Below are 14822 nucleotides of genomic sequence, written 5' to 3'. Positions count from 1 at the left end.
TAATGCACCAACTAGCCAGCATACTGTACATTGATCGCGACGGGAGAGCTATGTAGTGACAACTTTGACCTTTATTTTGACATTAGCCACATCACACCATGTCACTTAGCCATCAAGGTACACATCCTTGAGTGAAAGCACGTTTAGTGCACTTGGCAGATTATCTTATATCTCTTCTATAGTCTGAAATTAGTGACCTTCCACAGTGGATTTCAACTGGGGGGGGGGGGAGTCCACAGGGGCCAATTCCAGAGAGTAGGGCAGCTGGGGGACAAGCATTATCTCGTGCTTCACTAAAACGTCAGAGATAAGGAAAGAAGTCCGCAGGTGCATTGTCGTGGTGAGGCATTCAGGTTTTATTTGTCCATGCCTCAAGCCTCTTCCCTTGCACTGCCTCCCTCAGACAGACACTTCAGGATGCCCAAGTACAACAAAGAAATTCGAGTTGAACAACACCTTAAAAAAAACAAAAAAAAAAAAAAAAACAGGTTTTATATGTTTATCCCTGAAGCCTCTTCCCTCGCACTGTCTCCCTCAGACAGACATTTCAGGACACCCAAGTAAAACGAACAAATTCAAGTTGAACAACACATTTAAAAAAAAAAAAAAAAAAAACAATTCTGATGTGCTTTCCACTCCCCCCATCCTGGTGACAGTGTTTCAACCCACTGCAATGACTGCCTTTTATTTCAGCATTGTAGCCATACACCCACATTTCATGCCCGTATGATATTTTTTAGAAGTTTCCAGCAACATTCAAACAGCTTCTGACTGACAGTGACAAGGTTCTCTTTTTGCTCATCTGGCAGCAGACTCGGCACAAATATTGCGGTAACACGATGCACTTTCACTGTCTTGGTTAAAATCAAGTGGTGTAAACTTTTACAGATGCCTACTTTGTTGGGAACTTCACAGATAATCAGGCAGTGATTTTCACGGATCCCAGCATGCACTTTCTCAACGTGATCTCTGTCTTTTCACATGGAAGGCTCTTGGGATTTGGGATTGTCTTCAGTGGTTGTTCTTCCCTTTTTGAAGTACTGGAATTAGTTGTAACTTTGCATACAGCTCAAACAATCCTTCCCATAAGCTTCTTGCAACATCTGAAAAATCTCTGTAAAAGTTTTTCCCAATTTGTAACAGAATTTCATGCAGACACATTCCTTTTCAAAACAATCCTTCCCATAAGCTTCTTGCAACATCTGAAAAATCTCTGTAAAAGTTTTTCCCAATTTGTAACAGAATTTCATGCAGACACATTCCTTTTCAAGATCTTTCATAGTTGAACTTGCAGCAAATCACCAAGTGCACTAAACACACATTCTCTTAAGCATGTGTGCCTTGATGACTAAGTGACATGGTGTGATGTGACTAGTGTTAGACTAAAGCGCAAATTTGCCACCACACAGTGCTCCTGTCATGATTACGCTGTGCCGGCTGGTTGGTGTGCTGTTTAAAATGTTCTTGTTCTTTCTGGACAGGCCTCATAATTGTATTCATATTCAACTTCAGCAGGTAAGTTGTATGTGAAAATAATTTTGCCTTCAATTACTTTGTCATTTAACAAGAACACACAAATTTACCTGTTTCTCACTGCCATCCTGTAAGTTAGCTGGTGGACTGTAATCAGTCTTTTGTAACACATTCATACCTCTGCTGTGAAGATCCATTTATCTTACACACTATTGCATCTGTTTCCAGTCATCAATCCATTCTCCACTTAATGTGCATACCTAATAAGGAAATGCTTTGTTTGCTCTTGCTTATTTGGGATGTATTTTATGTTTTAAGTATGCTTATACAAATCCGTGCTACTCTAACGTTGTAGAAATACTGAAATATAAAACAATGATGCAATACATGTGTGCGAAAAAATGCCAGGGGTTAATATTTATTTTAGGGTGACATGATGATTTACTCAAACATCAGTTGCGCAGTGCATTCATTAACAGTGACATTTTAGGTTTACCTATCAACAGTTATGAGAAAAAATGTGAATCAAATCAGTTGGCTAATGGCATCTCACAGCAGTGGTGTTGGTTACATAGTAAAAGGAAATTTATTTTAGTTTCTTCTCAGTACAGAACTTCAGAACTTTATCACGATGCTTTTAAATGTTGTATATGGCCACATCTCCAGACTTGATCTCTCAAAACACAAGAAGACAATTATTTACTCTAGTTTTAACTTCCTGCACAGACTTTAAGAAACTTAGTGTGTTATTGTTAAATGTTCTGTAAGGTCACCTCTCAGAATACTTGCAGACACTACCCAGTTGCTGAGTGATCATAATCTTCCATACTGTACTTTTTTCTGAATACTGTACTAAATATTATAAGTAGGATGCTTTTTTAAAGTCACAATTCAGATGAAATCCAGTAATGTTTAAAGTGAATCATGGTGCAAAGGGCTAGTTGACAAGGAGGAAGGGAGACGTTTTTATGGATGACCAGATGCTTCCTAAAAAGGTCACTCAGTACCAGTTAAGTGTAGTGGCTTGTTTTTAAAAGTTTGCTTCTGAATTTACTAGAATCCAAAAGCTGATTCTGGAAGACAAAAATGGAAGTGAATCAGATATTATAGTCTTCAAAATATACATGTTTCTGAAGTTTTGTGGCTCGAATTTTTGAGGTTACATTGCAATATATTGCACGTTACTGCATTGTATTGTAGAATGAGAGGTCAGTGTTTTAGCGCGTATGTGATATGTCTGCGTACTAGTGAAAATGCAGGTTATATTAAAACTTGAACAGGTAAGAGTGCATGAATAAGTTCTTAAAACATTACTATCATTTTCTTTAAGAAATAGTAAGAGACAGTAAGCTTTTTCACAGAAGATGCATTTTGTGTGTACCAGCATATGTGCTGTATTTCTGTAGTCTTAGCATGATGAACTGGTTGAAGAGGAGGATATCCTGTTGACTGTTTGCATGATTGGATCTCCTGGGTTGGTGAGAACTGGTGATAGTGGATATGACTTATTTGTTATTGTGTTAATGAAAGGGTAAGCCACTGCTCAGAGTAACAATTCTTCAAATGTAATGTGGTTTATAATATGGATTATTTTTTTTATACTCTTTAAAAGAACTTTCAGGTTCATAATCTTTGATCCAATTATTACATTCAAATTTGTCTTAGCTTTTGAGCTGAATATGTGTTTCATGTTATGTCATGAACTTATATACTTTTATTTAATTTTTCTTCAGATACCGAGAATATACGGTTTGTCTTCGCTGCTGTCAAGGATACTATCTTGCAGCTAAACTTAAAGGAATACAACTTGGTGTAACAAATAGCTGTGCCCAACTGGCTGATTCTGTACACTAGGGGAAGTGAGACAACCCTTTCTTCAAAGGAACTGTCAACCAATGTCTTCACTTCATTTCCCTTAGACACAATAATATTTCTGTGAACAAGGCAGTCATATACTGAGTATAAAATCATATTCAGGCCCAAAGAAATGAAGGCTCTAATCTCTATAGTTTTTTCATTTATGTATATATTTTATAAAAGTTCCCAAGATTGATGTGAGCCTTATCTTCCCTTTTAAGCTAAGCTATCCCATGTGGGACAGTGTTTACAAACAGCCAAGTTAGGGAATATTCTCATGGCAAAGGCCTTGATTCTTGAGTATGTAGATTCATTTATGTATTGTACGCTATTTCGAAATCCCCAGTTGCGTACAGAGTCTAATGCATCTTGAAGGGGCAATGAACTTGTCCATTGACTAGTTCTGTCACTGATGCAGTACCACCAGAATGGCTGCCCCTTACACACGTCCTGTGCTCATTACCAACGCTGCCAATGAGTCTCGTGCTCCCTGGTCATTAAGGTGCTCCCAGCCCTGATTGATACGTGTGGATGTGTATCTCCTAAGCCACACTCAACTGCTGCTATATGTGCAATACTAGGAGCAGATGAAAATGTGTGTGTATACTGATGAACACCACGAACAGACACACTTCTTGACAAATGTACTGCCCCATTATTTTTTCTTACCTTACAGGAAAATTTGTTTGCCTAACAGGTGATTGCTTGAAAGTATTGTCTTGGTGGCTTTTATATATTAAACACATATAAAGTGTGGTCTTAACATTCATCGTCAGTGTGGGACGTAAGTAATTGATCATAAAGAGATGTGTAATATGTTAAGGCTAGCAAAGTTTCCTGGAAGTAAGAGAGAAGAGTCTGCTATAACATTCTGCACCTCCAGTGTTTTGCATGCATCAAACTACCAAGATTTCACACTACTGAAACCAGCAGCAAGATGCAGCAACCTAATGCAATGAGTCATATGGCGTCCAAGTGTGAAAGTTACATTAACAAGAGTTACGGAACTACACCAAAAGCAAGTGGAGTGACATAAAAGATATTGCAGTACTTTGCAGCAATTGACAATTATTTAATAATAAGAGTAATTCAGGCTTTGAGTTTGAATTGCTGCTGTAAGTTTGGAACTGTCTATCCCTGCATGGATACAAGTGCTTGTGATATATTGGTGGTAGCAAATATGGCTTATATATGTTTCATTAGGTAGAATTTCAATTGTACCTGGTGAAAGCCCCAGCTAGGCACTGATACTAACCACCAAACAACATAAGACTAATAGGTGAGGTGCTACAGACTATAGGCTCTGAAGTATCTACTCTTGCCTCGAAAAGTGCAATTCAAAGTTAGCTGACTCGCTTTTGCGAAAGTGAGCCTAGACTGGTTTTTTAATATCACTCGCCATTTCTGATAATCATGCTTGTATGTGACGTGTGTTCAATGCAACCTGGGCACAAGGGTGTGCCTACAAATGTGTCCAGCACTGTCCCTGATGATAGAATGTTGGTTCAAGATAATGAGTCTGAAGGTGATTGTTGAATGATAATGATGACTGTAGACGGAAGCACTAGTCAGTATGGGTGTGGGCGTGTTACCCACTGCTCATGTTACTTGTATATATGTGTCTGTAATAATAACTCTTCGGTGTATGGGTGTGGCAAAGCTTGGCATGCCTTTCTGGTATGTCTATGGAGAAAGTAATGAATGAATGAAGGTGAGGAGAGTAAATGAAAACAGACTATGGACAAAAATGTATTAAAGCTTGGCGCACCCTAGCAAAAGGGCTGTGTGCTAATTCTAGTCTCTGGTGCCATCAGGTGTTTGATACTAGACAAGCCCATTCTTATATGGGTTGGTCTGAACCTGGCAGACCATCTTAGATCAGCTGGTCAGGGTTATCAATGCCCATACATGACAGCTGACAAGAGCAGGCAAAGTGGTTCATGATTATGATGAAGCTTTGCCTGCATTGTAGACTTAGCTCAATCCCCAGCCATGTGAGGTACATGTGATTTGTAAACATGGCATGTGTGCTTCTGCTTGCAGGTTCTGCCATGTTTGTTGGGCTGCTTGTATAATTAGTAGAGACTAGTGTAATTACACACAGCCCTTGAAAAAGCCTTTACCTTCCAATCGTTTGTACACTTGTTGTTATATTCTATTAACTTCAGGTTGCATTTTGCCTATTGTTTGTAGTATGTACAGAACAAGTAAGGTATTATTTTTATTCATTATCTTTACTTTTATGAAGTTGAAAAAATGTGTTGACGAGTAATTATCAATCATGTGTATTCAAAAGACTTGTATTAAGATTTTTAAAAAATTGAGACCCCATATGTACCAAAGTATTACTTGAATTTATTTTTAAGTGACCGATCTGTAGCAAGCGGGAGCAGTAAGCGGGGGCAGCAACAATTAGGCCACCTTGTCACTCTACCTGGTTCAGCGTAGCCTTGCCTCCCGCCCTGCCCTCCCTGGGTCTTCCCCCGGCCCAGGGGGGCATGGCGACTCAGGCCACCAGGCAGATGTGGCATGGGGGGGCCAGGGCCCCAGTCTCCCCCCTGAAGGACCCCGGCCCCTCCCTGGCTTAATGTTCAAGGCAGGATATAGGCAACACTTGCTCAGTAGTGAGTAACTGAAGGCTATAACTTGCCTGGCTTCCTTGTAGTGTCTAACCATAACACACTGGTGACTGGTGATGACTGGTTGGGCACAAGTGTGTGGGCAACAGGTGGCAAAAACCTGAAGGTCAACAATACCCCTGCTGCCTACACCTTCGCAGCCTGTCTTCCGCATTGCTTCACCCACACCAAGTCGTGTCACTTCATCTTTTAAATTTTTAACAGGAAGAAAAGAAGAAAAAAATACAGATTTGTGCTCTAAGAATAAAATATTTATTTGAAGAGAATGTTATGTAATTTTCCTGGAACTTAGCTAAATGAATATAACTTGTTCATAAAGGCAGCAAAATAAAGCAATCCACATGACTCAAAACTTGTATTATACAGTATTTCAGTATTACTTTTGTTGTTTTTCCAATACGATACTGTTCCATTCTAATCACCCTCATCTGATTGTGATCCTGTTACAACTGATAACTGAGAAATTTTACGTGCAGTATACAGGTATTTAATTATAATTCTTGTTAAGCTAGGAATATATAGTTCTGAACCTTGATTTATACAATGACATGTAGGTACTGTATTGTAGATACAGTTACACATTAAATAAATAGGCAAACCCCATTGGTTTTAATATGTTATTAGTTACTAGAAATTTAAAGATTTCATACTGCTGTTGCAATACTGTACAAGTAGTTGAGTTTTGTACATAACCTACAAATGCTTCAGTTTAAAACAATTTATGTATTTCTAGTGCATTGTTTTCTCTGTTTCCTTTCCTAACAATTAACAAGTGAACACCATTTCTTCATTTTTTACCCTATTAAAACGAAATTTTACAGGCTTGTATGATGTTCCAAAACGCCCATGAATCTTTTCTGTTTTATTATTACATCATTATTTCAAAGAACTGGGCTGTCCATACAGAAGCCCAGCTTGAGTTACTTCATGCTTATATCCAGTGAGTGTCATATAGATAAATGCATTTTCAGTTGTAAGGTAATTAGGGGTTTGACCATCCATCCATCCATCATCCAGTCCTACATTGCCCCATGAGGAGCGTCAGAGTCCGGGGCTTAGCAGTTGGTCCCGACATTTAAGGTGAGAGTGACCAGCCTCACTCATCCCTGAGTGGCATTACATGAGCAATCAACCCCAACCATCCCTTGGATATGAACCTTCACCAGCTCAATCCCATTGGAGCGCAATAATTACTCACTAAACCACCTGGCGCCAAAATTTGGTTATATGGTTACCACCCAGCATAGTGAATGGTTTCTTGGTGTACAGGAAACCATTTGGCTTGTCACTCAGTGTAGAGTCACCCACAGGCAGAAGGAAGAGGAAAGAATGAAGGAAAGAAAGACAGAAGAGGAAGTGTAAAGTTACTCGTAGGCAGAAGGACAAGGAAAGAATGAAGTAAAGGAAGACAGAAGAGGATGGAAGGAAAGATAGAGGAGAGGAAAGGGCAGACACCAGACAGCAGCACTACATCGAGTGAGTGGATGGTGAGCGCACCATGAGAAATTTTGATATGTGACAAGGATGCAGAACTAACACTCTTAATGTGCATTAAGATTGGTTTTAAACTCTTGATGTTAATTTACCAACATATACTACAGATAAGTTCACACGCCTGCTCTACATCAAGAAATGTAAAAGCAAAGATTACTCCATCCATCATCCAATCCTACATTGCCCCATGAGGAGCATAGGGGCCCAGGGCTAGGCAGTTGGCCCCAACATTTAAGATGAGAGTGACCAGCCTCACTCATCCCTGAGTGGCATTACATGAGCAATCAACTCCAAGCACCCCTTGGATATAAACCTCCACTGGCTTAGTCCAATTGGAGCGCAATAATTACTCACTAAACCACCAGGCGCCAAAATTTGATTATATGGTTACCACCCAGCATAGTAAATGGTTTCTTGGTGTACAGGAAACCATTTGGCTTGTCACTCAGTGTAGAGTCGCCCACAGGCAGAAGGAAGAGGAAAGAAAGGCAGAAGAGGGAGTGTAAAGTTACCTGTAGGCAGAAGGACAAGGAAGGAATGAAGGAAAGGAAGACAGAAGAGGATGGAAGGAAAGAAGGATGGAGGGGAGGAAAGGGCAGACACCCGACAGCAGCACTATATTGAGTGAGTGGATGGTGAGCGTCCCCACCTCATATAATTATTCAGCTCTTCCATATCAGCTCATGAAAAAGTATTCATAAATTAGTATAATAATAAAACTATGGTACCATACACAATGGATCCAACTGTATGTGTATATCTGTATATTTACTAGTACTGTATATGTTTTGTGCTAGTTACGGCAATAAATGAATCTTTTAATTAATAAGTGAATCATGCATACAAGGTCTGTCCAAAATGAAGCTGACCAAAAAAAATAGCACACCAAGTATCGTGATCGTGATGAGAGTGCTGTGTAATGGTGACTTTGAGCTATAGTCCAACACTAGCTGTATCACACCACCCAAAAGTCCTCTACCCAGGGGCAACGCCTTAGCCCTTCGGGGACACCTGGCGTAAAACCAAATTATTTTTTTTATTTTTACTAGCTGTATCACACGAAGTCGTTTAGTCATCAAGATACAAGTGCTTGAGTGAACGTGTGCTTAGTGCACTTGGAGAATTTTCTTCTATTGTCTGAAATCAGTGACTTTTCAGGGTGGATTTAACCCCTTAACCGCGGGGCGTCACTTTCGTGACGCTCGGGAGCAAGGGATCATACCGCGGGGCGTCACTTTTGCGATTATGTGTTATTTTGAATTCGCCCGGGCTTTCAAGTGGTGGCTTGTATCATCTATCAGTACTACCAGTGTCCAGCTATACTCAGTTCTGCTAATGTCACCTGTACTTCCATCCACTGTTGACAATTTAGCCATTTTTCTCCTGTCCTTGACTCCCCCCCCCTCCTTACCTCCCTTCCATTACCCTCTCCTACCGCCTGACCAGCTGCGCTGCGCTACACAAATGCTGGATGGATTTTTCCACTCATTTTATCCATTGAAATGTGCCCTTTGCCCTATTATACAAAATAATATATAAAAGAAAAAGAAAAGGTAATTGATACTGCCACACATCTGGAATGGGCTAATTATCATCTGGCAACACCTCACGTGCACTCGTTCGCTAAGTTTCCCTGTTTATTTCCCCATGAAATATGCCGTATGACCGGTTCTCATAATAAAAATATATATAAGAAAGGAAGGGAGAAGCCTAAGTGATATTTATATTCACCTGGAACTACCTAATTTATTATGTATTGTCTAGAGTTCGTGCCAATCATTTCATATATATATATATTAGCAGCTGTCACCACGCTGACATTGGCAGCCCTTCACTGACCCTAAGCCACAGCATTCAGTTTACTGTCATCTTTCACGGTGAAACCATGTCGGATTCGCGCCTGTCCAATTCCGCCGCTTTTTAGCTCCATGCAAAGGGCCCTGTGACCTATACCCTTACTAAACCTCATGTGGCAAGGGGTAAAGGGCTAAGTGACTGCTGTGGAACGTGAACTGGCTAATTTATCAATGATAATGATGGACAGTGTTATGCTGGTGTTTTTAGGTCGACTTCTCGTCCCCAAAAACACTAGCAACTGAAGCGGGGTCCTCTTTCCGGACCGGAGGTAAAGCACCCACAAAGGAACAGGACATAAAAACCAGGCAGTATACCTTAACACATCTATTGCCTTAATTCTAACCGTTACAATAAAACACAGAGTGATATTTGAGATACAGGAGACAGGGACACAGAGTTAACCTTGACCACCACAAGATACAGTCACGCTTAATACACAATACAATGCACATACATTGATGTCCTGAATTATATATGTTAATACCCGTATGTCACTTTTAGGCAGGATTTACACTTAGTCGAAAACAAAGGGAATAAACAAGATTAAAAGTCTGTGGGGGAAATACTGCTATAAATAAGGCAGGGTGCGGATCGCGACAATAGACACAGTCACTTAGTCGCGGCGACACTTACACACAGGCTTTTGATTTGCCCGTGCACCCTAGTCTCTATTCAGTCACAGAAAGTTCTTTTACTGGGGAACTCCTACAATTACATTAATGTTCATTCTCTGTCCTGCCAGGCACTGAGTTCTTTTGGACTAATAGTAAATGTCACTGGTCTTCACTCGGTCACTGTTCAGTTATTTCCCTTGGTTTGTTCTCGGCACAAGGGGCGTCACTATTTACCTGTATCTCCTGGGTAATGTTCACTCTGTAGCAGGGGCGTTAGAGGAGAACCCTAGGGGGACCCGGCCTGCAGAGGGCAATATACTACCCGCAGGGGAGTCACTGCCCAGGTCCCACTCGTCGGTGAGGTGCAGGGAGGCCCTCCTGTCTGGGGGCCTCGACCTGAGAGGTGGCCCTCGAGTCGGAGCCTCGTCAGTGGGGTGCAGGGAGGCCCTCCTGTCTGGGGGCCTCGACCTGAGAGGTGGCCCTCGGGACTGGGGCCGAACAGCTGGAGAAGGCGGGCCTGTTGTGTCTGGCTCCGTGGGGTGAGGGAGCCTGAGTTGCCCTTGTTGGGAGCCTGGGGGTCTGGTCTGGGGGTCCTGGGACTGCGGGCACCTATGGGGAGAGGTGCCGACTGGGCTGGGCTGCGGCAACTTCTCCGTCGGGTCTCGGGCAGGAACAAGGATCTCTCAGGCGTAGGAGGTAGGTCCGGTATTGGGCCTTGCCACCACTCTAGCGACACCTCCGGGGCAACACTCCCGGGTGGTGATGAAGGGCTCCCACAGGGGGAAGAGGCAGGAGAAGGATTCACGTAGCCCGTGTCCTCTCCAGTACGTCCTGAGGCTGGAGCCTTGAGTCGCCTTACCCTGGTACGTACTTTGGCTGTGGCCGTGAGCCTACCCGTCGTACAAGGAGCAACTGAAGGGTGTACAGTGGCCGCTCCTTGCCCACCATGTATAGGGGCCGTCGGCGCGGTGTTGCTCCCGTAGTAGGGAAAAGCAGGAGTAGGGGGCACAGGTGCCACACTCTCTCCAGTACATACTGATGCTATCTTCAAGGGCCTCTCTACCCTGGTACGTGCTTTGGCCGGGGCCGTAAACCTACATGCCTTACAAGGAGCAACTGAAGGGCGTACAGTGGCCGCTCCTTCCTCGCCACGTATAGGGGCCGTCGGCGTGGTGTTGCTCCCATAGTAGGGAAAAGCTGCACGTACGATAGCCAAGGGCCTCTCTACCCTGGTACGTCCTCTGGCCGTAGCCAGGAGCTGATCTTCCCGACAAGAAGCAACTGAAGGGCGTACAGTGGCCGCTCCTTCCCCGCCACGTATAGGGGCCGTCGGTGCGGTGTTGCTCCCGTAGGATAGAACAGCAAGAGTGGGATGCACAGGGGCAACTCTCTCTCCGGAGTGTACTAAGGCCGTAGCCAAGGGTCTCTCTACCCTGGTACACTCTTTAGGCCGTAGCCTTGGTCCTCCTGCCCTTGGGCCTCCTGCCCTTGAGGGTGTAACAATAGCCGTCAACACGGTGTTACCTGGGACTGAATCTTGTTCAGTCCCACCCCAATTCTGACGATGGTTGTCCCGCCCGCAAGGTAGTTGACTTTCTCCGGTCACCTGGTGTTGGGGCAGTTGCGGGGAACAGGGGCTCAGGACAGTAGTGTCCCGGTGCCCCTCTTGACCTGTGTCACTAGCCCCACCGTTGTGTCCTCCTGGGGTGGCGGTGTGGTAGCGGCCTGGTGGTGGGGTGGGGGGTGGTGAGGTGGAAGGTCTGGCGGCAGGCATTTTACCACCCTCCGTGGTGGAAAAGTCACGACCCCGTGACTGGAGGTGGCATGTCGTGGAGGTGGATGTCTGGTGGTCCAGGGTGAGGTGTTGTAGGAGGCTGACCCAGTGGTAGGTGAAGGTGTTAGGCTTCTGGTGGGGGTTGAGAGTGAGCCGGAGGGAGGATGGGTGGTCGGTCCGGCGTAGGAGGCGGAGAAGGTGGGGGGTCCCTCGGACTCTGACATGTGGGTGGTCGTGGGGTAGCCAGTGCACCCTGGTGACTTTCATCTCGGGGAATGGTGCCTGGTGAGGAGATAGAAGTTGAATGCTGGAGAGTGATGGGAGATTGGTGAATTTATGGGGGATGGGTCGGTGGGAGGAGCGTTGTACCTTGGGGAATTGGGACTTGGCAGGATTCCATCGTGCTTGGTGGAGGGGGAGGGTTATGGGGGAGGTGTTTGGGGTAGGGGGGTTCGTGGTGGTGGGTGGCGGGATGGGCGTGCAATGGGAGGTGGTGTTGGAGTGTACCTGGAGGGTGGACATCAAAGGTGTCCTGATCTGGTGGTGGTGGTAGTGAGTGTGGATGTGGGTGGTGAGGGTGGTTGTGCACGTGGCAGTGGTGAGGGTGTGCGGCCGTTAGGGGGGGAGGTGAGTGGGGATGCGGTGTGGCGCGTATGATGAGAATGGTCATGGGGGAGGGGGGTGGTGGGTGTACAGGTGGTAGGGTGGTGAGTGGTGAGCTGTGAGGAGGTGGTGGCTTTGGGCGGTGGAGGCAGTGTGGTGCGGGAGGTGGTGGGTGGACAGGTGGTAGGGAGGTGAGTTGTGGGCTGTGAGGAGGTGGCGGTGTTGGGCGGTGGCGGTGGTGTAGGCGGTGGTGGTGGTGTGTCGGGATCGGGTGTGTTGGGGGGTGGGCTGGCCGTTGGTGAGGTGGAGGGTGGGGGTGAGGAGTAGGAGTAGGAGCCTGGGGGGTAATTCTCGGAAGGCTCGGTGTGGACAGGTGTGCGGGAAGAGGTGCGGGGGTGGTCATTGTTGGGTGGGTGGAAGGGTCGCACGTGGCGATTTCGGTATGTGCGGTGTTGTCCTTGTTGGTCAATGATTACTTGGTAGGGGTTGGGGACTCGAATAATTTTGAAGGGGCCATTGAACCAGGGGGAGGTCTTGGTGGGGGCGGGAAGGTGCGCTACGACGAAGGACTGACTAGGTTTGCATGGGTTGGAGTGGTTGGTGTCGGGCGCCAGGTCCTGTTGGGTGTGTAGGTGGTGGAGGCGGCGTTTGAGGTGGTGGAGAGGGTCGGTAGTGGAGGGCGGGGTGGGTGGGTGGAGGTGGTGGTGGAGAGGTAGGAGGAGCGGGGTTTCCCCGAAAACTCGCTCATGTGGTGTTATCCCGAATTCTCGTGGGCATGTATTTAGGCCCCATTGGATAATCTTGATGTGGGCAGGCCAATCGTCGTTCCCTGTTTGCATAATGCGTGTGTGGACCTGATTCATGTGGGAGCAATGGCTCCTCTCGCAGATGCTGTTACCTTGGGGCCAGTAGGGGGATGACTGGGAGATATGGTATCCAAATATATTCGCCAGTTCTTCCCAGACTTTGCCAGTGATTTCTGGGGCATTATCCGAGTGCAGTGCTTGGGGAATGCCAAAATAAGGGAAGACATGGCGAGTGAGGGCGACCGCAACTGATACTGCACTGTGATCTTTGGCGGGGCATGCGATGATAAACTTTGAATACACATCCACGAATGTGATAATGTATTTGTACCCTGCTTTGGGTGTGAGGGGGCCGATGACGTCTAGAGAAAACAATTGCCAAGGTTTATGCGCTGTTAATTTTCCTGAAGGGCCGGGTGTGCGAGTGATGTCCTTCCCCAAAGCACAGGCGCGGCAGGATTGTATGATATTCTTGGCAATGGTAGATGGGTTAGGGGTCCAGTACATGTCACTAAAGACTTGTAGGAGTTTCTTAGTCCCCAGGTGGATGCCATTGTTGGCGTGGAGGTGCAGCATAGTGTCATGGGCGGTGGTAGGGCTTAGGACGATGTGTCCGTTGGGATCGAACAGGTGCTCGCCGTGAGGGTGGAGTTTGGCGAATGTGTTCGGCAGGATCCAGGTAGGGCGTTGTTTGTTGTGCCACGTTTGGATCAGGTCTGGCTCTGCGGAAATTTCATTGATGGGTAGACGGGAAAGGGCGTCGGCGTTTGTGTGGAGCTTGCCTGGTCGGTATGAGATCTCGAAATCGTACTCCTCGAGTGCTTCTTGCCATCGTATGAGTTGCGCGTTGGTGGTGTTGGACTGGCGTAACCACTGTAGGGATTGGTGGTCCGTAATGACTATCACATGGGTGCCTGAGATATAGGAACGGAAGTAATCGAGGGACCAGATGATTCCGAGGCACTCGCGTTTGGTGGCCGCGTAATTTCTTTCTGCAGGGTTTAAGGTGCGGCTGGCACAGGCGATGATATGCTCGCGGCCGTTTTGCACTTGGGCAAGGACAGCCCCTATGGCAATGAGCGAGACGTCGGTATATAGACGGAATGGGAGGTTGTAATCTGGGAAAGCGATGACGGGGGCAGAGGTCAGCTTGGACTTGAGGGTGGTGAATGCAGTTTTCCTTGGTTCTGTCCATATGAATGGTTCCCCTTTCTTTGTTAGGTCGTGTAGGGGTTTGGCGATGTCTGCAAATCCTTTTACGAATCGCCTATAGTATGAAGTTAGACCTAGGAAGGCTCTAGTTTCGTGTACATCGCGAGGTAGGGGGATGTCGGCGATCGCACATAGCTTGTCTGGGTCAGGGGAGATGCCTTCAGCGTTAATCAGGTGTCCAAGGAAGGAGACTGATCTTTCGGCCAAGATGCACTTTGTGGGTTTCAGTTTGAGCCCGGCCTGGCGTATGCATTGGAAAACCTGTTTGATGCGATGGAGGTGGTCGGCCCACGTGTGACTGAAAACGATGACGTCATCTAGGTACGCCAAACAAGTCTTCCAGGTTAGCCCGCTCAGAACAGACTCCATTAGGCGTGAAAATGTGGCAGGGGCGTTGCAGAGTCCAAAGGGAAGAACGTTGAATTCGTAATGCTTCCCGTTCAATGTTGAGAAGGCAGTCTTGTGCTTGTCTGGGTGGACGGGGACTTGCCAA

At 45.8% G+C, this 14822-nt stretch overlaps 1 protein-coding gene across 2 annotated transcripts in view; it reads left to right on the top strand.

Moving 5' to 3' along the window:
- The window catches only part of Galphaq (G protein alpha q subunit), a 191281-nt gene extending 185129 nt beyond the window's left edge, over positions 1-6152 (top strand). For both annotated transcript variants that reach the window (XM_080267635.1, XM_080267634.1), the window contains exon 8: positions 3207-6152. In XM_080267635.1, coding sequence (XP_080123761.1) covers positions 3207-3289 — 83 coding nt within the window. In that variant the 3' untranslated portion in view covers positions 3290-6152. The remainder of the gene's footprint in view (positions 1-3206) is intronic.
- Positions 6153-14822: the final 8670 nt, after the last annotated feature.

The sequence above is a fragment of the Coenobita brevimanus genome, chromosome 24 (assembly GCF_032717465.1).
Source record: "Coenobita brevimanus isolate Jiangsu-jjx chromosome 24, ASM3271746v2, whole genome shotgun sequence".
Classification (NCBI taxonomy): Eukaryota; Metazoa; Arthropoda; class Malacostraca; order Decapoda; family Coenobitidae; genus Coenobita; species Coenobita brevimanus.
The sequence above is the reverse complement of the archived record's forward strand: the minus strand, read 5'-3'. Positions and strand labels throughout refer to the sequence as shown.